Raw genomic sequence first — 26502 nt, forward strand, 5'->3', positions numbered from 1 at the left:
TAAATATCCTTCTAGACAAAATTATGACATCATAGTTACATAACTGTTGCGAGGAGATGGGGTGAAAATTGTGCATACGTGGTGGGTGGTGGTGGGGGAATGAAGGTTCTGGATCCAGGGGTGCTGGAGAAAGAGGTGAATGCCCCTCTCTCCTCATAAGTCACAGGCTCTTCTCCAAACTGAAAAAAAAAAAAATCAAGAAGTAGTGCTATAAGCATGTTATTAAAAGTGAAGGAGATAAATATCAAAAGAATCCAAAGCGGGAAAAGGTGAGTGGGTTGGCAGGCATTGCTATTTTTCTTAATAAGTAGAAAGATTCGACTTTTTGAAACTCTGTGCATATGTAACTTTAATCAAAATGAAAGCAAATTTGAAAGGGGATCTAATGCTTTTCTCTGGTGGCACAGCCATGCTAGAATTTTTTCTGATTTCATTTCATGATGTAATCCATCGTCTCTGCAATTCTGTGGGCCTTCTGACCCGTATCCCAGGCCACTGTGACAAAAGGAGACCAAGTATGGGTGAGGCGGGAGGGGAAGCCGCTGCTCCCTTGAGAGGGTGCTGCTGTTTGGTGGATGTTGTCAAACTTCCCTCTTTGGTGCCCCCTCCCCTCCCAGATCACAACCATAACCACCACCAAACAACAGCAACACCAAAACCACCCTGGCTTCCTGCTGCCTGGTGCTCCAATGGAGACAAAACCTCATTTCCATAGAGACGGAAATGTCTACCCTTGACCCTGGTTGAATGGCCAGAGAATTCACGCTAACCTGAAATTAACCTAACCTGGCCTAAAGGTGGCCAGGAAGATGGCTCTGATGAAAAATAGCCACGTGACATGTTTTTAAAAAAATGTATGTGACTTAGGGATTTTTCTGCCTTGGGAACTGGTTTTACCATTTCTTAGCGGAAGTGGAGACGTTTTATTGAGCTGTGTGAAGTGATTCAAGGTAAGCGGGGGTCCCGTGCACATTGTGGGAGACGCGGGTTAATGAGCCCTGAGCTGTGGAGGAAGACAAAGTCCTAGGGAACTCACATTTGCTGATGTTATCACTTCCGGTGTGTGTAAGCGTGCCTCCCCGTTTCAGGTCTGAATCTGCAAGAGGAACCATCTTGTGCCTCTTCAGAATCACCTGTTGGTTGTGGGCACAGAGAGAAGGAGGAGGAGGGCTCCAGACAAACTTCGGGAAGCTTCTCTCCCAGCACAAGTTCAAGGGCTGGGAGTGGAATAGACCACGTAATCATGAAGGTGGGGACCACGGTTCTGAGCTGTCTCTGTTCGTGGGTTGTCTAGATTAATGGCTCTCTTTTGCTTGTTGTGGGTGTCCCAGGTGGCAGAACTTGCCCCACCACCCAGCACACAAAGCCCAGTAGGTACACAAACGCCTCCAGACATCGTGTGCTGAAAGAACGGGATGATTACTAAAAATCCTAAATAATGCTTTTAATTCGTACCTGGGTAGGATAGAGATGCTCTCATGCTGCAGACATCACTGTGACATGACTTCACTGCCATGCAGGAAGGTGGGGGGGCGTCGGTTGAAAAGCACAAAAATGCTAATCCAGACCACACTTCAAAAAGTGCTCCTCTGGAAAAACTTAAGTGCAGGGTAACTGTAAAGTAGCACATTTGTCTACCTCGTGAGCAGTGGTAATTTAACATTGGATACTCAGAACGGGGTGGATAATTGAGTGATTTGGTTTTTCACAAAGCCAGGTAAAAACACATAGCAATCTCAGCAACCTATTTTGTGGCAACAAGGAGTTTTCCTCGAGTTAATGCACCAATTAGTTATTAATGGGAACTGATTGAGGGCATCCTGTTGAAGTTCACGCTTGGTAAAGAATCATTAAGAACTCAAGACCTAGTTTTACTGAGGACCACGTTTCTGACCACAAGTTTTTTTTGTTTTTGTTTTGTTTTGTTTTGTTTTGTACCAGTTAACCTTTCTTCCCCCATTTGTTTTCCTTTGCACTTTTTTGCAGGTAATTTCTCCAGCTGCCGGTGGGTGCAGTGACTGCCACTATCAGAACACTGCTGCTGGGTCAGGACAGTCTGAGCGCCCCGGCTCCTGCGTGGCTGTGGGTACTGACAGGCTTCTGTCTCCAGGTGGAAGTCTCAGCCTGGGATTGCTGGAGACCCGGCCGCTGCCCTCCCAGGAGCAAGTCTCAGTAGATATGAAACCATACATTTCCTCCGATGCTCAGGAGCCTTCTTCCTTTGAGTCCAAAGGAACCTCTCCCTGCCAGGATGTTGCTCCTTCTGTGGCTGCCATTTGTTCTCTGGGGGAGAGAGCAGGTCACACAACCCTGGGAATTCACGGTGCGGAGCCGCAAGCCCAAAGAGCTGCAGGGGAGGCTCTGACACAAAGCTCCTCAGACAGAAAAGCTAAAGCGGAGGGCATGTCACCACCAGTCCTGCCAGGGAGACCTTCATCTGAGCAAAGAATTTCAGGTTTGGTTTTGTTGGGGTCAACTGGAAAAACTCGTCTTGAAATACCAGCATCAGGAGCAGGCTCAGCTAGTTCATACCAAGAGGAAGGGGAGCACAAGATGTTTTCTCCTACTGGGGTACAGGAGGGGCATGGAGAGATGGTAGTCCCTTGCCCTCCTTTAGGAAATGAAAGTGGGAAATGTCGAGGCTCTGGATTAACTGCTCTAAAAGATCGTGTGGTTCCTTCTAACCCAGGGCAGCACAGAGAATCCCCTGAATTCCCTTCAAAAACTGTCAAAAGGAGGGGTCTGGAAGGACTGAGAAAGCAGACCCGAGTGGAGGTCAGTGACACCAGTAGTGACGATGAAGACCGGTTAGTGATAGAGATGTGACGCTTCTGAGCCTGCGGTTGGAGACCAGATGTTGTCAGACAGGCAGACAGTTGAACTCTCTTCCACCAAGCACCTACCTATGAGGAAAGCCATCTGGGGATCTTTCCAAGGCATCCCCAGCGAACTCTAGCCCCCTATTCCCCAGATCCCCTTGTGGTATACCAGGTGCCAGGCAGGCAAAGGGAGCAACGGAGCCCAGTCTAAGAATGCTTGGCGCACAATGACTACACTCACCTCCCAACCATGTCTTCTCCATCGGCCCCCACTGCCTCCTCCGTACGTTGGCATTAACCAGGATAGCCGCAGTCGACATATTTATGTGCAAGTGAACCGGTAGAGTCAAGTCGACCGACTTCCTCCATTAGTAAGCTGAGGGTTTGCTTCAAAGGTGGTAAGCACACTTGGGTAACTGGGGTAGCTTGCAGAGGAGATGGGGCATTAAGATACATCTGTTCATTCTGGAAACCAAATCCAGATTCATTAAAAACTGCAGTTGGTTAGAATAACTTGCGTCCTTAGTGGAAGTTGTAAATATACTTCAAAATGCCTATGATCTAGTAAAATGCTGATTATCTTTAAATGTTACACCAGTGGTCAGTGCTTACGTATGATCCAACGACACAAGCATGTACTGCTCTTGGGCCCGGTGCCTTTTCTCTTGAGACCTCTGAAACCCTTGGTTTTTTTAGCTCTTGCAAAGGAACGCAGTGTTAAAAGTTAATAGAACAGTCTCTGTAATGAGTCATTTTTTGAGGGGGAAAAATTCACTTATTTTTCTCTGATTCTTTCTGTCATATTGTGCTCTGAGCAATTTCAATTAGAGGGTTACATTTTAGTAATCTCTACAGCTTAAATTGATGCCTGCTCATCGTGACGGGAGCCTTTTAGATTTCCTCCAGAAGCTTCAAGGATACAAAACTAATTGGAGTTTTGACGCTGTTTTACATCTCAGTAATTTTATTTTGGGGGCTTGGTGTTACTTTGCTGTCAAATTAAATCAGCCTCTGTATTGTGCAAGTCAGAACAGTACAGATAAAATTCCCCCGTATTCCAAGCCAGCGCGCCCCTGTGCAGGAGAAAATAGCTGATCGACGTCAGCCAGCTCAGTGAGCGAAGCCTCAGATTTACTGCATTCTTCTCCTTCTCCTTAAATGGGAGAGGAAAAACTTACAGAGATTTACACTGCTGCATTTCAGTAAAATTTTATACTTGCTTTTGGTAGATTTTGTACAATTTGAAATTTATAGCTGAGCTCTTTTGGCTTAGCTTTTGACGTGATGATGTTCATATGACATCTTGTACCTTCAGAAGCAGGAGCAATGCCTAGCATCTCGCACACGTGAACACACTTAACGTGTCCTTGCCTGGGACTAAGGATGGGCAAGTTTCAAGTATCGTCATGTGAGTTTTCCAATTTTGGAGTTATTCACAGGGAACTTCAATGCAAGACCAGCTTCCCCTGGTGACTTAGCATATATGAGATGCGCTCATAAATATTCAAGTGATTTCAAGCATAGCCAAATAAAACATAAGGAGGGAGGTAAAAGGATGATAGGTATTCACTTTGTGTACTTTATTTTTCGTTGTGTACTTTTTAAACCAAACAAAAGTGATGTGGTGATTATCTACCTTTGAATGACCCATGCCCCTGTAATGAGAGAGGAAGTCTAGGAAAGTGGCTGAGTCTTGGAGGAAGAGAGAAGTCCTGACTATGTCCTTACTGAGCTGGGAAATCTTGGTAAGACACACATGCCCTCTACACCTCAGTTTCTCCAGCTGAGAATCAGAGTTGGACTAGATGAGCTGGATGCCTCTCCAGGCTCTAATCCTTGTCAGATGAGCTGTCCTTTCCCTGAGGGGGCTTGGGGGCTCTGAGGTGACCCCCATGGGGAGGGGCCCCCCACACAAGACATTTCAGGGGGACCGTGGAGAACTGAAGCGTGAACATCTTCAGCCAAGTATTGCCATGAAGAACGTGAGCTCAGAGAAGCTCTGTATGATTTTTTTTTCTTCAGAGTTCCAGATTTTGGGGGTACAGTCATCCAGTTTATACATTTGGCTCATAATACAAAAATTGAAAGCAAAACCAGAACACTACCGTGTGAGGTGAAGACAACATGTCTGTGGGCTGAATTGACTACTTTGTCTGGGGACACACTGGTTAGGGGAAGAAAACTTTCTTCCAGATACTTCTTTCCTGGTGGCTACTAAGCTGTCAGCAGGATCGCTCATCTAAATCAGTAAGTCACAGCTCCAAATAGCACTGACCTCCAGATGGTGGTGGAAGTCCTGTCCTTCTAAGAGCCACCATTGCTGGCTGCCACATCCCAACCTGGATCCCATATGGTGGAATATTGATTCCATCTCTTTGACTCCCTGTGTCTCTTACCAAGGCAAGCAGGTTGCCAAGCCATCCTGTCAGCTGGTCATTTAGCAATGGGTAGCAATGTTTACAAGGGTACCTTACTTTATATCAGCATGAATTTGTGAAAAGCTATATTCTGGTGGATTTTTAAAAAAAAAGTATTTTGAGGGACTCTAGGGGAGTTGGCTATTGGAAATCATCCTAAGGTATAATTTTTTTTTTTTATGAAGAATCCTTTTATAAAGCAACAAATACTCCCTGATTTTATAAATCTTAATTTTCCTGTGGGGCTTCTTAAAGAGAAGTGCAGTCCCAGGGCTATGTTTATCAGCAATCTATAACCCAGTTTGGGTTATTGAAAATAAAATTTCAATATTATCAATTGATAATTGCTGCAGCTTTTACTCTTCAGGTGTGCACTCTGTAGTGGTTAAGGGAAAACAAATTTATTTCAGAACAAGACAAACTGGAGTTTACCGATCAGGGATTCCTCCCTCTCCTTAGGGCTGTTAATTTTATTGTACCTTCGGGTAAGGGTCTTAACCAATTGGTGCTCAGCTTCTTCCACTCCAGGGATGCTGGCATAGACTAAAGTCAAGTGCACTTTGAATTCTTTGCTTTTATCTCAGGGCAAGGTATACAAGTGCCATGACCAGTAATGCTCAAGGCTTACCACCTGGTTTATCTCTCCAGTTGTACCTACACCTGGCCAGACATCCCTTGTTAAAGATGCGTGGAGGAGAGAGGTTTCACCTCCCCCTTTGGCAACCTATACTGTTAAGTGACTTTTGAAGTCACATGGTGTTTAATAGACAACCTGGATCCTCTTTGTTGTAAGGCATGATGGAGGACAACTCATCCCTTCTGTTTTGTATAACCTTGGAGATTCTGGATGAACTGAATATCCCTTTGATTCACAACCCAAGAGAACCTATGGTTCATTTGCTGAGAGATTAAAAAGAGATGGGTGAGGAGTGCCTCTGGATTCTAATCAAACCCTGCCAATAGCATGATGGGTAACTGAGGGCAAGTTACACTTTCTCTTCCTAAAATCCCTCTTCTACGGCTCAGATGGAAAGAGTAGCCTTGCAAGAATGCATTGTGACCACAGTTCTTGGCATGAAAGATGAACGAGTTGCAGCCTTATGCCAAAAAGTATTTCCTTGCATTTACATTCATTACTTAGAATGATCACATTATTCATTTTTTCCCCAGCATAGAAATTTGCATTTTGCACAAAATTTGCCTGGTGCAGCAGATTTTTATAGTTAGGGAAACTGTCATCATTATTGGAACGTGCTGCTGCTCAGCTCCCCAGACATAATTTAATATGGTGAGGAGAAAATGGTCTGCCTGACTCCATGGCGATCAGATTTCTACAACGGCAGCAAAGAGAACCTGTGTATTTTTCCTCACTTCAGTTGTGATTCCCAGAGTTCTCTCTGGCTTTTGAAACACTACATTTCTTGATATTTAAGCACAATTTCGTGTCTTTATCTTTCAGAACTCATTAAATATAGGTGTCAGGACCCAGAGAATCTTGTGTGCTAGATTTGCACCTGTACAGTTCTCTTCACCCATACTTTTGTACTTATGTGGGCACATAATTCGATGTGAAGAAGTCTAGGAACATTTGAGTGTATTGCTTCACCATTGGAAGAAAAGGAGCCAGGAAAATAATCCATCTCTGTCCCTTGGAGCCCTAGAGGATGACTCAACATCTCCTATATGCAGCCCACCGTTCAGAACTTACTACTCTCTTGATTGTTCATGATCAGGAAAGCTATTGGCCTCTTGGTTGTTTGTTGAAATTTATCTCCTCCTTTATATGGTTAAATTATTTTGTTTTGATAAAAATAAAACTGAAAAAAATGTTTTGTGTGATTTGTTAACATTTTAACTAAAACTATCGCAGGCAGTATCCTGTATGAATACGATACCTGATCATTCCCAAGTAGTGAACCAGACATCCTGTCCGCCATATTGGTATCCCATTCCACTCAACAGAAAGATTGGGTAATGGCAAATTAGCACATTTTCTTGTGCTGTTTCCGTTTCCCATGTGTCTCATTTGTCATTGTCTGCCATATTTTAGACTTCTTAACTTAAAGATGTGTTTTTAAATTCTTAAATGTAGCTAAGTTTTGAAGCCACATGAGGGCACTATCCACAGTGCAATAATCTAAAACTTTTCCCCTTAGAATTGATGTCTCTTGGGTATTTAATATTATTCATCAACAGAAAAAACATTCTTAATTCAAAACAGTGCCTCCTTATGAAGATAGTTCATGTATTCTTTGCAAGAATAAATAGAGTTCTTTTACATACCAATACAATACTAGTCTTCTACATCTACACCTCTTGAAGGCACTTGAAGTCAATGGAGACACAATGCATGGGGAGAAAAAGTTCGAGTGGAAAAACATAAGGCACAGATGTGCTTACTGATGGGTCTGAGATGTGTTTTTGCTAACTCGTCAAACTCTAATAGTAATAAATTAACCCATTATTTCCAAACTTCAGTCATTTGAAAATCGTCCTAATGCTTTTTGCCATATATGTCCACATATGGGTGTATTATTTACTTAATACTTCTGTTTAACTCATCCTGTTTTCCACATGCTTTTATTTAAGAAAATTTTTATTACTGAAATATAGTTGACATGCAGTGTTTTATTAGTTTTAGGTATACAACATAGTGATTAAACAGTTTTAAACAATTCTCAATGTTAAGTGTAGTCACCATCTGTCACCATACAACATTACAATAATATTACTGACTGTATTCCCTATGGTGTGCTTTTTATCTCTGTGACTTACTCTTTTATAACTGGAAGTTTCTACCTCCCAATCCCCTTATTTCTCCCTCCCACTACCCACTTTCCCTCTGGCAACCACCAGTTTGTGCTCTGCATTTTAGAGTATCTGTTTTTGCTTTTTAGATTCTGTATGTAAGTGAAATCATATGGTGTTTTTCTTTCTGTGTATGACTTACTTCACTGAGCATTATGGCCTTCAGGTCCATCCATGTTGTCACAGATGGCAAGATTTCATTCTTTTTTGTGGCTGAGTGATACTCCATTGTGTGTATTTACTACATCTTTATCACCCCTGTCTTAAAGAAGTGAGTATTGCCCTAAATAATGGTATCTGTGAAATCTCAACCTGAATGTAATAGTTTTGTTTATTTTCTGATCTGCAGTAAACTAAACTGTTAAAAAAAAGTATTCATCCATGTACCAGTTAAATATCATCTTTACACTACCAGTGGTATATCCCTCACACTTGCAGAAGCATTGAGTGAATCTGAAAGGTACATGCATTGTTAGTTTCTTTAATTATTCTAGTTTCTGGTAAGCACAGCTCTCTCCCCATTTTTTCTCCAAGCCAAAAGAACTGGTGACCAGAAGTAGAATTGTAGGTTTATCAGATAAGTTTTCACCAGTCAAACTTCATAGGTGAGTAATTAACCTTCCAAGTCAAAGGATTATCACATCCTTCAGTTGCAAAGGATAGTCACATAATGTCTTGTGATATAAGCACATTTTTTGGTGTTTGGTTGGTGGGCTGGTTGATCAGTTGGCTGGCTGGTGAGTACCAGGTGATATACAGGAAAGCACAGTTAAGGATTCATGCCCAACCGCAAGGACTGCCATCAATTCTGCTTCTGCTGAAGGACCTGCTTCCATACTTTTGGATTTGAAGCAAATGGATTTGGCTGCACCAAGAACCATGGAGAGCAGCTTTCCAGTCTGCTGCTTGGTGACAGCCTGTTGATCTTCAGGCTGTGAATGCAGAAGGATTTGCTCTGTGGCGTCTAGGACCTTTGTCTCCAGCTGTGACAGACATCTGCTTTCAGTTTCCCTCCCAGAGGCAAGTTCAACACCCTTTATGATTGAGCATTTGGTGATTTTTGACCAGAAGTAAGTGAATTGTTTTTCTGCGTAAATGCATGAGTGAATGGATTCCTATAAGAAATTAGTGGTTTTGTACATGTAGCATCTGGGGCAGAGTGACCCAGTCCTGTCTCTGGCCACAGTGGAAATCTGGTTGCCTTCTGTGTGTACGTAGTGTGAAATGGGATATAATTCGGTAGAAATGAGGCCTCAACTCCCTTATAAATGAAAGGCTGGCTATCCAGGCTTGTTTTTTCTATATGCTAACGTTCCAGTCAGACACGTTTGCTCTACGGATTCCTGCACACACGTAGAGGCCATACATTGAGGACCTACGCAAAAAGTCCTCTTCTTGTTCAAGAACTGAGTGGAGTGGGGCCAGTGAGCTAGGAAATGAGATGGCCACATATATAGTCCAGGAGGGATCTCCTTGGAGCAGGGCCCATAGTGTCTTCATCTGGGTGTTCTCAGCAGCTGGAACAGTGTCTGGCTCCCAGCAGGTATTAATGCACATTTGTTAAGTAAGGGGATGAAGTAGCTCACTGCTAGTCAAGGAGAGGAAAGAAAGACTCTTAAGATGAATGATTTGGCCCAGCCTTGTTCCTTATTATCAGAGATGAGCAAAAGCATATAGTGAAGTTTCTGTCCACCAATTTCAGAATGTATCAACACTTTCCCATTATCTCCTCCATGTTGTTTGTTCAACCAATATTTACTGAGTGTTAAGTAGGTAGTAGGCATATGAGGATATAGGATTGAAAAAGACAGGATCCGTGGAGCTTTTATTGGGAGGAGGGAGTGTCCATTCATTAACCAACCAGACAGACAAATATGTAAACAGTATAATATCAGATGGTGCTAAGGGGGTATTAGAGAGTATCTATCTCACCCTAATTCAAAACGTCTAATGCAAATAAACATTTTTCTCTTACTGTCCTCAGTAAAGCAGGAGAAATCATCCTCTGCATTAAGATCTATCCCACTTTGTGCCAACCACCCCAGTTCTTCTCAGCTGAAGCAGAGAATGTTGCAGAGTGATCTCATGAGTCTTGTGCTTATAAGTTTCCTTACTTTCTTGGTCGCTTCAGTAAGTGTTAGTGGCATATCCTGACCCAAGCATGGTGACTTCATGCTGATTTATAGGTACCCCAGCACTTAGGGGTGCATGCCTCTTGGACCCCACAGTAGCAGGTGGGCACTGTTTTAACCTAATTCCCTTGACAGAAGCTATCAAATATTTGATGCCTTGGTGATCTCAGTCCTGGATTCTTTTTCTCAGGAGAGGTTAAGCAATCACCCTTAAAGGCAGTGGTTCTCAGAAGAGGGTGATTGGACGAAAGGGGAACATTGGACAGTGTCTGAAAGACAGTTCTGATGTCTCAACTTTGGGTGAGGGGTGCTGCTGGCCTCTGGTGAAGGAATGCCGCGTGACATCTTGCGATGCATATCCTACCGTGTGCACAGGCTGGCCCCACACAAAACGTCCAGTCCACCAAGCCACCAGTCCTGAGGTCGAGAGCCTGGGGCTCAGGAGGTGAGGTTACAGTCCACGAGAGACCCAAGAACAGCTCGCTTCTCATACTGGTGATGACACTGGACCCGAAGTAGAGTCCAGGCTCCATGTCCCAGGCCAGTACACTTTCCACAGCATCACAGGTCCAAGAGGACATGCTTCCAGAGCCTGCACACAGTAGGCCATCTGTTGGTTATGGTTCAGTTTACCCTGAATCTCATTTGCTTTTTCTACTCTTCATTCCACCTTGAGGAGAAATAACCAGGACTTGGGAAGGTAAATCCATGTGAACAGGTGTTTGAGTATTGAGTAGATATTCAGGAAATATTTTTAGATCAAGAGCTTGGATTTTACTGTGAAGGTGAATGCAGCCCAAACTCTCATACAGTCTCCTTGGATCTCCAGATCCAAAAGGAAGGAAAGAGAAAGGATACTGATTTAGGCACCAGGAAGCTTTCGGATTTGACTAAGCTGAGCGGTTTGTTGGCTTGTGCTTTCTTCTTTTTAGGGGAAACTGAGAACCAGAGGATTTTGTCCTGGCTTGAGTCAGAGTTAGCCAGGACTAACACCTGGGCTTCAGCCCTGAAGTCCAACATTCTTGCCATGACACGATCACCTTCTGCCTCTGAAATGTTCCATTATGTTCTACCATCCTTGCTAAAAATGCAAAGAAGAACAATACATTTTATAAAGATTCTTTGCATCAGGGTTTGAAAATATTGATGAATTTCTGGTGAACTGGGAATTACCCAGACAATTAAATTATCCAGAATATTCCGTTCCCCAAATGTTCTGGTTAATCAAGGTTTGATTGTGTTTGTTTTGCAAAAAGAAAACTTCTGTCCTAAGACATTTAGACTCAGAGATGTGAGCAGCGCCTATGTGGTCTTATAATTTATGCACTTGAGTTGCTGTTCCGTGGGCAATTTGGCAGGGATCACAAACGTAGACAAAGAAGATGCTAACAGCAGAAAGACATCACCAGAAAGCCTGTGGAAGACAAACACTTCGCATCTTCAATTATAAGACAACCTGATGCAGAGAGAGAATAAATTAATTTAAAAACCTCCTGCACAAAGAAAATAATGGAAAAATACATCACAAGTAGTTATCCCTTTTGTGCTAAAAACAAGTGATTTGAAGAAAATAACTGCATGGGGCTGAATGTGTTAGTCTTATTATCTTTTTCTGGTTTTAAATTCTTAGGGGAGAAACAGAGAACAAGGGGAAAAAAAAGAAGCTTTCATTGTTTCCACAAACATCTATTGGGTATTTGGTATGTTGCCAGGCACCAGGCTACACTTTCTGTGACTTTTTCTACTTTTTAAAATTACTTTCAAATCAGGTGAAAGAAACCTCTAGATGCCTCATTGCTGATTCCAGGGGTGGTTCCAGAAAGGCCATTTCTTCTAAGGTTTTTGCCAAAACTGTTATGGTTCAACTTAGAGGTACAGCTGGGGAATATCACCTAGGATTTTCCCCACTGGAACCTAAGTTTTAGGGGTTGGCTCCTCCTAGGCTTTGGGGGGCATCCATTTGCAAGGAGAGTTTTATGAGAGTTTCAGATTGGTTTTCCCTGGAAGCAGACTCTGAAACATCAGAGTTTAGTGTCGGAGGTTGGTTTGGGAGGGCCCTTGGGACGACCGACGCCTGTGTAAAGTAGCATAGGGGAGCAGAAAGGGCAGAGGGAGGGGCCGAGCTCTAACGCAAAGACAGCCTTAGCCAACCCATGGGGTGCGTTGGAGAAGGGCTGTGCCCGTGGGGGAGGCAGCTCTCTGTGGCCCAGGCAGGCCTTGGAGGGACCAGTAGCTAAAGGCTGCCTGCAGACAGCACTCCATCAGCTGGGGCAGCAGCCCTCACTAGGGGGATTGGGGTGGCACATCTCGGTCTCTACTGCAGTGAGGGGATTGGGGTGGCACATCTCGGTCTCTACTGCAGTGAGGGGATTGGGGCGGCACATCTCGGTCTCTACTGCAGTGAGGGGATTGGGGCGGCACATCTCGGTCTCTACTGCAGTGAGGGGATTGGGGTGGCCCATCTCGGTCTCTACTGCAGTGAGGCTCCACTGCAGTCCCATCTTCCTCCCTCCCTCACCCCCTCCCCTCCCTCACCCCCTCCCCTCCCTCAACCCCTCCCCTCCCCTCCCTTCTTACCTTCCTTCCTTCATTCCTCCCTTTCTTCCTCCCTTCCTTCCTATCCAACAAATATGTACTGAGTATCTGCCATCTGCCCAGCACAGCCTGGTAAAGAAGATGTCAAACAAAATATATATTATTTACTTACAACTTAACAAACGCTAACAAGGGACTATGCTAGGTGAGAAAAGAGAAAATAATCTGGGGGAACCAACAGAATCAAGGAGCCTTTAGGCTGAACCCAGAAGGCTGAGCTGGGATGAGGGTAATGGTGCTCCTGGTGAAGGGGCTCTGAGCTGGAGGAGGAGAGGACAGGTGTGGCCTGTGGGCCACAGGGAAGCAGGAATGAAACTGTGGGGCGAGGCTGGATCTGGAGGATTCTACGGGTAGTGTTAAGCAGTGTTCTTTTATCCTGAACAGTATGACCTAAAATTCCACACCATGTTTGGGGATCCAGTAAAGTTCTTCTGGGACTGGAAAGCTGGAAATTGGTTTAAAATGTGAATGGCAGTCCTGCCCAGAAAGTTTGTATTGTTTTTGAGAATGGGAGGTACCTAAGAATAAATTAGCTTCTCTTAGTGTGGCCCAAGGGGGCACTGTGCAGAACTGTGCAAAATTCCATACAGACCTGTTTAGGTTTTTGTCATCCCAGGCCACTGCAATTTTTACAACAGACCATCTACATGGGATCATCTAAGCTATAAAACGAAATACTTAAAGGGTCAGTCAACCATGGGATTTGAGAACTGCAGTCTGCAGACCTTGTAATGAAGGAGTAGGTGGCTTGAATCGCCTTGCAATTTTTGTGTTCATCTGGTTGAAAAGATGAAAGAAAAAGGTCACTTTAACATCCAGAAGATTCCAGATGTCTGCCATCCAGTGTTATGTCCTGTGGGATTCATGGAGTGAGAAGTTTCCCTTCTGACTTAATGTAGGAACAGAATCAAAATCAATTAGAATCTGATAAAATTCCAGAAGGGACTCATGTTTGGAGTCTGTGGCTCCCTCTCAGTCCCTCATTCTCTCTTCATTCAGAGAGAATGGTGGAGAAGCATTTGAAAAACAAGCCTATTTTGGGCTTGAGGAAGAACAGGCTGTAAGAATTTGTGGTCTTGCTCAGGGTTCTCTGGGAGCGACCCCTCCCCCTCCCCTGCCAAACGGGGCTGCTTTATTGCGTTCAGCAGGCTGAGTCCTCATTTAACATAAAGTTTGAAAAGCTTAACCTTTTCAATTAGTAGCTGAGCTCTCCCCCATAGAGATCATCCAATTAAAAAAACCAATTCTTGGGTCCGTGTAGATGAGTCGTCTTTTATTTGGCACTTAACAAAAGTGGTCCACATCGGCCAAGGAGTGCATCAGGGAAAAGCACTTCAAAATGCGCTGTCTTCAAAGTGTCAGATCCCACATCAGGCTGGGAGCCTGGGAACAGAAGGTGCATATTGGTCTTTAATTAAGGAAACTGTTGAGCATGAAGAACATTTAACTTCTTAAACCACCGGTGGCTTAAAGGCCGCATGGATCCCCTGGGTCACAAAGATGGGCTTGTTGTCCCAGCTGTGTCCTGGTACCTGCCTTGGTCTGTGCCGCTGACCCAAAGCTAAATGCCGCCCAGCAGGGGGGATTAAAACCAAGCCACAGTAGGCTCCTCATGCTGTGACAACTCAATTTTCACAAGTACCCAAGAAAGTAAAGCTGCAGTCCCCTCCCGCGGGACACGTCTGCCACAAAACATGAACAGGGCTGGAGAAGTAAGAGCCCTCTGCCAGGAGAAGCCCACAGCCTCGGGAATGTGCGAGGGCCACGCAAGGCCAAAGATCAGAGCCTCATTGTGCAGGTTTCATCACTATTTCATCTGGGGGAGAAAGAACCTATAGGAGGATGGATGGAGGAAAAAAAAAGCCCTACAGATTGTACTTTGATTTTATAACCAGATTGTTGGAAATTACTGACAGATTGAATAAAATAATATGCTTTAGAGCAGCAGGAAGCTTAAAGGTGGAAATCTAATTGACTTCTACCCTAAACCTAGGAGCTTTGGAGGGGGATGGGTGGGAGAGGCTATATTATTAATCACCACTGTGGTCACTGCTTGGTGGTTTCCTGTGCTGCGGGAGGAAATGTAGCTTTCAATTACATACATATGAATTTCAAATGACTACCTGGTGTACCAGAGAGGGGAATTCACGTGGATGGGGAGCTGCAACCCATGTGTGTATGCATTTGAGCAGAACCACGCCACCCCATAAAACGATGCAATTAGGGTATTAGGGGTGAGCACTGTGGGGGTGTAAAGCCCCAGTCTGTAAGGGCCCCACCTTGCCAGTCTGCTGAAGCATGTGTTACTTTCCTTCCTGCAAAGCCCTTGCAATGGCCCTGGCCTGAATAGATTTCAGATCTGCCTTGAATTAGAAATACCTCTGGATGCATTCAGCCATTTTCTACCCTGAAAGAGAGACAAAAGGAAGATTGTGTCTGACTTCCAGTGATATTTCAGGAGTTCACTAATGTTGAAATAAAATGAGGGACAGACAGGAAGTCTTTTCTGAATTAATATGAATTCTTTAGCATCTGAGTTTAGAAGGCCCTCTTCTGTTAAGCTTCTGGAGTTTTCCTCTAATATTCAAACAAAAGACAAGGTCTTTGTGGTGGGGTTTATTGTTAGTATGGACGCTGGTTTCGTTTAACAAGAAAGTCTTTTGCTTCCATTGAGAATAGACCCCCCCCCCCAATTCACCTGGGCTTGCTGATTTGCATAGCGAATAGCTATTGTGAGCCCACTGGTGTGGGACATCGAAGACTCAGAGATCAAGACAGGCTTCTTCCTGCTCTGGGGAAACCTGTCTTAGCCCCGGTACATGGCTGGCATGTGGTGGGCTCAAAACAAGATGTGTTCAGTTGTACTGTGTAAGCTGGGAGGCTCATTCATTTGACAAGACTTTCCAGAGTGCCTACAACGTGCGGAGCCATGGTCGACTGGTCACTAGATAACACAGAAGATTGAATGAGAGTAAGCTCAACATCTGGCCAAACACACAGTCTTTGGACTCAGATAAACCTGGGCTAGAGTCTGTCTGCCTCTGCTCTGAACCTCTGTCTGGCTTGGAGGCCTCTCTGTTCCTCAGTTTCCCCTTCTATAAAACAGGGACAGGAGGGAGCACCACTCAGACCGATTACATTAGGTGAGCACTTTACTTGTATTAGTGGTTCTGGCCTCGGGACTCCTTGACACCCTTAAAAATGATGGAGAACCCTAAAGAGGTTTTGTTACAAAATCCCTTTTATAGAATAGTGATAGATATTTATTGTATTGTAAATTAACACTGAACACATGCAGAATTATTTATTAACTCATTTAAAAATAGCAATAATAAACCCATTATGTATTTTTTAATGGAAACTAGTGATATTTTCCAGAATATTAGGGAAAAGAGGGGCATTATTCATCATTTTTGCACATCTCTTTTAATGTCTGTTGCAATATCACACTGCATGTAATCTCCAGAGAACTCCCCTGTGTGGTCCTAACAGAATCTGAGTTTTGTTGTTTATTTATTATTATTTTTTTAAATTTTATTTATTTATTTGAAAGAAAGAGTGCACACGAGTTGTGGGGGGAAGGGTCAGAGGGAAAAGCAGGCTCCCCGCCGAGCAGGGAGCCGGACTCAGGGCTCGATCTCAGGACCCTGAGATCATGACCTGAGCTGAAGGTAGACTGAGCCACCCAGGCACCCCTGAGTCCTACTGTTAAAATAGGGTCAGACCCTTGAAAGGGTCTGGGGGACCCCAGACCACACCATGGGCACCAAGGTGGGAAGTCATTAGACTTTCACTGCAACCCTCCAGGACAAGGGCTATTTTCATCCCCATTCTACAGATGAGGAAACTGAGGCACAGAAGGGTTAAAGGGGCCTCCCCGATGCCACACAAGGGAAGCAGCAGACTGGCATTTACACCCAGCTGTCTGCCCCCAGGGACTTCCCACTACCACCGCTGGGGCAGAAAGCCCAGAGTAATGCCTGGCACAGGGTGCTTCAGGGAAATGGGGTCACTGGGACAGCCCTGAAGCATGTGACATTCTTCTGTGGCACGGACAATCCCACCCCATCCCCCAAGAGCCAGTTCATCTCAGCGCTCAGAGAAGCGGACAGAGCAAGGCCACTGGAATCTCGAGATTTGAGGCTTTGGAAAATAGTAAGATTCTGACCATCCCTGAAACACCTGAATCCTTTCTAGAATATCTCCAGGGACCAGAAGTCGCTCACAGAGAGAGTCTGTCAGATCATCTGGAAAGTTTTAGAAATCCTCAGCCGTCCGAGCAGCTCTCTCCCACCGTGGTTTACCTGGTAGTGGGGCCGACCCACCCCACTCATTCGTGGAGGACAAACGAGGCAGGCACTTTTATGGGCAGGGGCAAAAATGTCACATCAGCTCAAGTCTCTCACACTTTAACGGGAAAGGTGAGTCGTTGATCAAAGGGCTTGCAGCTGAGGGGAGGCCCAGAGCCCTTGCAGCTCTGAGGCCAAGCAAATGCAGGGGAATGTGTTTCTCACACTCCCCCCTGCCCCCGCTTTTTTTTTTAAATCCACGGATCATTTACTCTTTGTGGCTCAAAATACCCCCAAAGACTTTGCAACTCACCTGTTTCCATTTGCCAGTTAAAAAGAAAAAAAGATGAGGGGGAAACAAAACCCAGCCACATTAGAATTCATGGGAAGAAATAAGATTGTTTTTGAGACACTGGCAACTGGATTTCTTTGTTTTATTAGCATAAGTGAATTATTAATTCAGCACAGAAAAAGCATAGATCTTTGTCATATAAAAAGTCATCAATACCACAAGGGACCTTCACAACCCAGGATAATAATGATATCTCACTTACATTTGCATAATGCCTTACAGTTTACGAGTCCCTGTCATATACCCCCATGGATTTCACTTTGATAGCTGCGTGGAACGGAGATTCTGCCCTGGGTGGAACTGGCTGGAGAGGACAGGGATTTTACTTCATTACTGTCATGCCCCAAATCATGGTTAAACACTCCAGATCCAAAGCACCTGCAGGGGTAGGTAGGGGTGGAGGGAGTCAGGGGGGAGGAAGTCATTAATAGTTAACTTTTTTTTTTTATTGTATTCTCAAACTCAACAAAACTTTTCAGAACTTGCTTTCCAGAACCGAGAGATCCGGGCCCCGCTTTGGGGAGTGGTCCAGGCTGAGCCCTGTTCTCCCAGTGCTCACTGGGTGGAGCCTTTTGCCATGGGGGCCACCTTGTCCTGGTTCTCCTGGGGGCTTTCCCGGTTGGGGGTGATGAAAGCCCAGCGTCCAGAGCCCCCCTCGGGCCTGGGCACAGCAGCACAGCTGGGCACCCTACATTGGACCGTCCCACAGAGCGGCACACACTCTGAGCCTACCTCCACCCTCCTCTCTCTGTGGTTTCTCTCCCGGCACCTGCTTGCTCAGAACTTAATGTTCCAGAAGTGCCCTTGGTCTTACTGGCCGGAACTGGGCTCACAGCCTGAACCCGGAGAACTGCTCTTCTCCTTTCCTGCTTCCCCTGCTGTGTCAGAGCAGAGAGGCAGGAGTGGGTACTTGCAATGGGAGCACCTGTTTTCTCTGGGGAAGTCCCCTTAGTGTGGCCTTCCTCATCACTACAAGAGCAAAAAGGCAATGGAGAAGCTGGTTCCTTTTCCCCGCCCCACAGGACTCTGGCTCCGGCCCGTGTCCTCGCTTGTCCAACCGAATGCTCCCCACCACGACTCTGAGTCTTGAAGGAGACACACACAGTCTCCAGGGTTATTAAAACCTGCCTGCTTGGGACCCAGCAGCCGGGTCGTCTTTGCGGCAAGCTGTCTGTGGCTTCTCAGCCCCCTTTGGGCTGACCTGCTTTCTGAGCCCAATTCCCAGTTCTGGGAGCTACCAATGTCCTTCTGATCCGTTTGTTCAGTGCTTAAGCTAGCTGGAGTCAGCTTCTGATGTCTGCTACTTGTGTCTACTGTGGTGGATCAAGGAGGATAACATTATACCTCCCCATCAACTAGCTTTATCTGTCAGTTTGTCCCCTCCGTCCGTCCGTCCATCCATCTACACATCCATTCATCTGTCAGTCCTCCCATTTTTCTAGCCATCTCTTTATCAGTCCTCCCTTCCATCTCTCCACTCACCTACCCAAATCCATCCCTGTATCTTTCTCTTAATTCTCCTGCCCACCCCTCCATCCATCTAGCCATTGGTTCTCTTTTACCACCCTACTCCACTCCTCTTCACTTCGACCCCACTGACCAACAGACAAATGTATTAATCATTTTGTTTGTATTATTCGCAAAATACATATTGTTACTTTATATGCATACACACATAAAAATACAAGTCTGAAGTGTATTCCTCAATGGACTTCACATACTTCTATACTCATAGCCACCACCTGGATCAAGGTACAGAAGACCTCCAGCAGCCAGCAGTCTCTCCCATGCTCCTCCCAGTCAATTACTGCCCCACCCTGCATCCCAAGGGAACCACTATTCTAACTTCTATCACCACAAATAAATTTGGTGGTGCATGTATTTCCAATTTATAGAGATGATCTTGTTATATAGCTTGTCCTGTTTCTTGATTTTTAAAATTAAGTCCTATGTTGTTAAGATCCATCCATGTTGCTAGGTATTCACCTTACCCATCACTTTTTTTTTTAAGATTTTTTATTTATTTTTGAGAGAGAGAGAGTGTGTGAGTGGGGGGAGAAGGAGAAGCAGACTCCCCACTGAGCAGGGCGTCCGATGCGGGACTCAATCCCAGGACCCTGGGATCATGACCTGAGCTGAAGGCAGATGCTTAACCGACTGAACCACCCAGGCGCCCCTACCCATCACTTTTAACTCATATATTTACTTAATGGGATGGCCCTACCTGCCTATCCCTACCCACTCTTCCAGGTTGCCTCAACTCCCGGGGCTGGCACTATAAATAGCTCCATTGTGTTTATGCATGGGAATGTACTGGGTTTCTTAGTTAGCTGATATTTTAGAAGGTCAGGTTTTAAATCCCGGGATGGGAGGATGAGGGTTTACAAGGTGAACCTTTTATATATGTTATGTCCTTGATGCCTTTGCTAAATTTGTAAGTGCCTCCCTCCCGACAGACAAGATTTTGTTGGGAGATGTGGCCATCCTTTCTAGGTGTAGAACCTTCCTCTCCTCACCCCCCCCCCCCGATGGACTCACCTCCTCCTCTGAGCTACACCAAAGTGGCACTGGTGATTGTGGTGACCCCACAGTCATTCCATGAGACCCACCCTTCTTGCCTGCCAGCCCAGAAATTCTAAGCGAAGTCTTTGGAGGAAGCCGTGGGAGGGAAGCAAGAGTGAGAGAACCGTAAAGCTACTTTGTCCATGGAGTCGTCTGCTGTTACCCACTGTGTTATGTCCGACCAGCAGCCGAGGAACATGGCAGCCCCAGCCCTGCAAGACACAACTTGCTTTCATTTGGCTTCCGACGTGTTCCATTTGGAAAGAGTTTATGTAGGTTTGTAGATGGGGTGTTGAAGAAACGTGTTTTCCCTCTGGAAACCAAAAGTTTATGGACAAAATAGTCCAAAAGACAAAGACCTTGGAAGCACCCTTCTGCCTGGGGGGCCGCCTGACCCCCCCTACGGAGCAGACTTGCTTAGAACACAGTAAAGCCTCCTCATCCTGTGCAATTTTGGGAAGATCCGGAAGGTTATACTGAGGCGGATTTAGTCACTGAAGCTGATAGAAAAAGAAAATAAATGAATAAAAGAAAATAATCACTCTCCTCCGGGATGTAGCATGAAAAATATCAACATAATCCTGATTTCATAATAATTCAAACCAGATGAAGAGAACTTCATATCCAACCCCACCCCAATCGCTCTGATTTCTAATCGATTATTGTGGAAACGGCATTAACAGAGTTCAGGAAGCAGAGCAGACTAGGAAAATGTTCCCAGCTCCAAGACACACAGTCACTGGGAGGGAGCAGGGAGGGTGACAAGCACAGGCTCCAAAGTTAGGCAGGATTGCAGCCAAATTAGGTAAATTCCTTACTTTCCCCAAGATTTAGTTTTCTCATCTGTGAAGTGGGGGTAGGAACTGCTCCTACCTCTCAGGGTTAAATGCACAGAAAAATTCTAAATGCTGACAGATGCATCAGAAACCAACCGCCAGAAGGTGCTCACTAAAGCTGAGCCCTCTGCTCAGGTGGTAGCCAGCCACAGAGAACGGGGCCACGGTGAGCAACGATGAGCCATTGAGGTCAGCCCATGGTGTGGTCATTACCCGCATTCCCTTTCAAGTAATGTGTCCACTGCTAGATGTTTGTCCTATAAAAACACATTTATGAGGCCACCAAGACATTTTTATGAGAAGGCAGTGCTGTCTGCAGCAGCGACATAGTGGGACCAACCTCCATGCCCGTCAGCAAGTCAATGTGAAGTACACCATAGTACAAGCATTCGGTGGATTTCCACAGCATTGAAAAGAAGGTGTGGATGGATAAGTATGACAGGAGAGGGTGACCAAGTCCTAAAAGGAAAGGCTATAACAGTGTTTATAGGATGCCTGCATTTGTGTAAGAATGAGCAAGAAGCAGCACTGTCCTCGAGTTGAGTGTAGAAGAAAATAGGGATTGGAATGTGACTTGGACAGTTGATGGTGACTTCCTCAGTGGGAAGGTGGCACCATAAGTAACATAGTCATATAACTAATTGGCCAACATGGGTGCTGTGAGGGGGAAAGGGATGCTGACCTGAAGCCATGCAAGCCACCTGGAGCACCACCTAGGAGTTGTCCTCCATGACAGAGAGCACTCAAGACTCTCGGTTGATGGAGACAAAATTTAGGTCAAGCCCCCTGGGTTTGTGTTCCCTTCCTGGAGCCCACCATTCACTGCGACCATGATTAAGCCAGGCCTGGATGAGGGAGGTGGGGACCTCTTCTATCAGAAGCTCGGGGACAAGAGCCAGTGCTTGGGGACGTAGCCCTGCCAGAACTCTTCTGGGAGGAAGGGAGTGTGGAGGCTGGGACTATGAAACCAGCAGGCTCCGTTGCACCCCACTGCCTATCTGCAACACTGGAGTCTACATGCCTGCATGTTGTTGGGAGAAATCCAATGGCAGATCGAAAAGCCTGGAAGACAGAGTGCCTTCTGGGAAATCCCTGTGGGGGACACTGGAGGCCACTGAGGACTCAGCAAACAGCCGGTGTTCTCGAGGAGAGCAGGAGGAAGGGAACGCTGCGTCTGCATCTTGAGAGGGTATGTGTTCCCTTCCTTGCACTGGGGTGAGGGGGCGGTGCTTTGAGGAGCCGGCAAGGGGAATGTGCAAGAGCGTGGTGCTCCAAGATGGAAAGTTTGCTTTTCCTGATTGGAAGCAGCTGTGGGCCTTTGACTCTAGAAAGGCAGAAAGTTTGGTGTCTTGATGGTGTTAGAGGTTACTCCAGATGATTTCCTGCTGCCCGGGCCCTGCTGAATTGGAACTATTTTTCAACCATTTGGACATCTAATACTTACAGGGTTTCTGAGGAGGTCTTGGAGCATCTCTCTAAATCAATCTTGCAGGGTTTTTCCCTGGGAGTGCTCGAACGATTCAATTATTGTGCAAGCCCCCAGCACCCAGACTGTGCAGACTCATTCGCCAGCTTACCTTCAGAGCAATTTGGGTTGCTCATGCTTCCTAGCAGAGAAATTATCCCTTTGAGATCCCCTCCCATGATCTACTTCTCAGGAGCCCTGGGAGGGTTTCTACAGTATAAATAGGAGCCTAGAGCAGGGTCTGAGAAGTTGCTAGAATGACAATCAGGTTAGGAGACAATGATTTGTAACCCCTCTGGACAATATCCTCGCCCATCCAACTGGGCAATTAATAGTGCCTATGTAGAAGGGTTAGATTTTTTTTTAGCAAGTTTTCTAATTTAAGTGATTTTTAAAAAATTTTTAAATTGTTTTAGATTTACAGAAAAGCTGCAGAGTACAGAAATTCCTGTAACCCTTTCACCCAGTTTCCCCCATTTCTAACATCTTACATCTCCATGGCACCCATTTTCCCCATTTCTAACATCTTACATTTCCACGACACACCTAGGACGACACTGCCCGTGTTGGTGCGTTACTAGTAACAAACTCCACGGTTCAATCAGTTCTCAGCACTCCTCAGGTACCCAGGATCCAGGGTCCCCAGGACCCAGGCGCCCAGGACCCAGGACACCACATGACATTGAGTTGCCCTGCCTCCTTAGGCTCCTCTGGGCAGTGCCAGTTTCTTGGACTGCCCGTGGTTTTGATGACCTTGGCAGTTGGTGGAGGACTGGCTAGGTGTTTGGTAAAGTTTCCTCCATTTGGGTTCATCTGATTTCCTTGTGATTAGGCTGTGGTGGTGGGTTTGGGGGAAGAAGACCACAAAGCTGAAGTGCCCTTCTCATCCTGTCCTCTCAAGAGTGCACACCATCATTTACCTTGGTCACACAGGCTCATTTTGAGGATTCAATGATACGCCTGTGGGAAGCTTAGGAGAATCCCTGGCCCATAGCAGGTACACGATGATTAGACACGGGGGTTGACTGAAAAACTGGTTATTGAGGATTTTCATTTTATCAGGTTGTATGTCTGTTTCACATAAAGGTGAATCAGCCCTGATTCCTGCCCTCCGGGACCCCAAGTCTGGTGGATAGACAGCGGTCTCCACCCCCAATCCATAATGCTTTGTTCACTTTGCTTTGTTCCGCTGCTTCCGAATTAGGGCTGTGGCTGCCGGTGGCTGGGGTCTGTGGAAACCCGAATATGAACCAGCACAGCAGTTTCTGGCCCGGGATGAAGAGCTCAAACAGACAAAGGGACAGAGGCTCACAAGCCACAGCTTAGCAGGTAGTGGGGACAGTGAGCCGCGAGAAGGAGGAGATTCTTTCTGAACAGCTCCCAGGAGAACCTCGTGGCCACAAGGAACACTTTCTCGGTGGCTCTTCCACAAACTTCCCATGTAACCTCCACAGTGGCCTGCAGTTGGCCTTCTTGTATGTAGTACAGTGTGGACCGCACTAGTTGGCTGGCCTTTCTCCCCCGGTTCTCCTCGAGTACAGCCCATCAGCCTTGGGCACATGTAGATAGACGAAAAAGTCCCAGTCCCCAAAAAGCCCAGTGTTAGAATCCTGTGAGACTCAAAGGTACAAAACACATCACAGGTGCTTTTAAATAGGAAATGCAACACAGAGGTGAGGGTCTCAAATTATAGGCTGGAAGGACCTCATCTGTCTTTCTGTTGCTTTGCCCCAAGTGCCCGGGGACACTGCCGCCAGGGTCATCTCTGGGCAGAAAGAGCAACGCCATGGAAGTTCTTGCCTCTGAATGGCCAGCCACACAGGGTGAGGGAAAATCTCCATCTTCCACCAGAAACAGGCAATTTTTAAATGACAAGCTTTCAGCCACATCACAACCTGGTGAGTGGGACTCGGCAAAACTCAATCCATCCGTTCTTCCCTATTGAAAATCTCGTGGGAGATGGTTCAGCAACTTTGTTTCAAGTCTGCAAGCTTGATGGCTTTAAGAGGGATATCTAAAAATACCCTAGCACTGGTTTTCTTGGGTTCTTCGGTTGCTGTAAATGTCCAGCCGAACCCAAATGAGTTTTTAAGTTTTTGGTTGAGGAAGAAGCAGTGATGGGCTTGTGTGTGATTTGCCTTTTGCTCTTTACAACTATCAGAACATTTTAATCATATGCCCTAGTTGTTAAAGAGCTCATGGCACTTTTGAGATAGATCATGGGTGAAAAAATGGGTACTGGGGAAAACAAGTTGTTTTTTTTTTTTATTTTTGAGGGCAAGGGGAAGATGCTAGCTTAGCATGAGGCTTGGCCCCCTTCCTTAGGATTTATAAATGCTCCAGAACTTACCAGATACCCTCTCAGTATAGTGCTGATGGGCAAAGCTGCACAAAACATCTTGAGGTGGCGTTATATTGCACAAGGCATGTGCTTAAGCTCCAGCTATGTATAAATTACACTTATTTTCACGACTCTTTTCCAGGAAAGAGTCCAGACCCCAGAGAGATGCCAACCAGTTCTATAGGAAGTCTAGAAGACAACAGAAAATCAAAGGTCTGTGGGCTCCCCCTCCTCCACCCCCACTGACAAGGAACAGACGCTCTGCCTGGGTCAGGCAGGTGGCCTCAGAAGGACAAAGCAGGTGCAGTGAACGTACACTCGATGTTTGGTTTGCTGACATGTTGGTCTGTCTGATCAGAGTTTGTGTGAAGGCACCAACTGCACTCAAATCCATTAAATGTTCTAACTGGAGATTTGAGTTACTAGAGCCTGTTCTACCTGAGTGTATCTGAGCTGGGTTTTGCCTCTTATAATCTATAAAGAGTTCTCTGATTTCTAAATGCAGAGCCTAGTGTGCAAAGGAATGCTCAGTAAGGGTCTGTTGTCCAACCGACTGAATGCTTTAAAATGTGTGGTCTGCTGGATCGAGGTTTCCCAGCCCTGGGGTGTTGGCATTTGGGGCCAGGGGCTTCTTTGTAGGGGCTGCTGTGTACCTTGTAGGATGTTCCTGGGCTTCACTGACTCGATGCCAGTAGCCAACGTCCCTACCCCCAACCTGCGGCAATCAAGTCTCCAGACACTGCCAGATGAGATGTCTCCCGGGGCGGGGGCGGGGGGGGGCAAATTGCTCCTGACTGAGAACTCACCGATGCAGACAAACCTGCAATGCCTCGTTCTGAAGAATTCATTGAACGTCTCCTATAAAAAGTACCACGTGGATTGGGCAAGAAGAACGCCAAACAATAAAATAAGATAAGGTGAAATGAAACGAAACGTGTTACTTAAGGTTTAGAAAAGACTTGCCATCTCCAAATGCAGGTGCTAAAGCTGATCCAAGCCATTTATATTCTCGGAGGTTCTGGGAGATAAATCGGTGTCATTCGCCCGCGGCGGCCCACCACCACCGCTCACCCGCTGGTCTGTTGGGGACTCATTTAATTTCTTGCTGAACACTCCCTGTCTTGCTCAAATTTACACCCTGTCTCTGTCTTTCTCTCTCTTCATAATGAAGGGGTTTCAAGTGGGTAGAAGTTTGCTTATCATCCTAATCACGCTTATTTATTTACAATGTCAGATTCCCCTCGAGATGACAAATTTGCTTTCTGTCAAAGTTACGCAGCTGAATGTTTATAGCAGAGCCTGTAATTAATTGGGTTCTGTCACTAAAATGCATGTTTCCCTTTCCTTTGGTTTGCAGGTGTGAAAAATCTCTGAAATGGTCTTGTAAGGTGAAGCTTCAGCACGTGTCAGCCCGAGGGGACCGGGCCTTGTAGGCCAGCCAGCCCCACGGCCCCCCAGCTTCTGACATTGGGCGGCCCCCTGATGATGCAGTCTTCTCCTCTGTTGAATCTGGACAGCTTTGAACATCCATTATACCACAGAATTGGTCTCGGCTTATTTCAGAATTATTCTTTTCCAAAGCTTATTTAGACAACCCCTGGCCTCCCGTTTGGTTTATGTAAAAGTATTTTCTCCGGAGACCCATCCATGGCCTGCTTCTCTGGGTGTTTCAGGCTACTTCTAACCGTGAAATCTCATTCACGACTCTATTGTGATGCAGAACAAAGGCCCCAAGTCTAGGAGACCTCATCAGAGGTAAGAGGCAACACTGCCCTCAGCCAACCTTTTCCCACAATGTTTCCCAGAAGAAGTGTCAGACTTCCTAACTCTGTTGTGGAAACGCACCCACAGCAAAAACCAAATCGAGGAATCTCATAGCGGATGGT

General features: G+C 45.8%; 1 protein-coding gene across 5 annotated transcripts in view; it reads left to right on the forward strand.

Moving 5' to 3' along the window:
- The window catches only part of ZNF831 (zinc finger protein 831), a 92521-nt gene extending 84166 nt beyond the window's left edge, over window positions 1–8355 (forward strand). For 3 of the 5 annotated variants that reach the window (XM_028089116.2, XM_028089115.2, XM_028089117.2), the window contains 2 exons: window positions 1089–1249; window positions 1987–8355. In XM_028089116.2, coding sequence (XP_027944917.2) covers window positions 1089–1249; window positions 1987–2826 — 1001 coding nt within the window. In that variant the 3' untranslated portion in view covers window positions 2827–8355. The remainder of the gene's footprint in view (window positions 1–1088; window positions 1250–1986) is intronic. The other 2 variants (XR_003606989.2, XM_028089118.2) reach the window with 2 other exon arrangements.
- Window positions 8356–26502: the final 18147 nt, after the last annotated feature.

This window comes from Eumetopias jubatus, unplaced genomic scaffold (assembly GCF_037043125.1).
Source record: "Eumetopias jubatus isolate StellerSeaLion01/CBP00866 unplaced genomic scaffold, mEumJub1_p1.0 scaffold_9, whole genome shotgun sequence".
NCBI classification, from domain to species: Eukaryota; Metazoa; Chordata; class Mammalia; order Carnivora; family Otariidae; genus Eumetopias; species Eumetopias jubatus.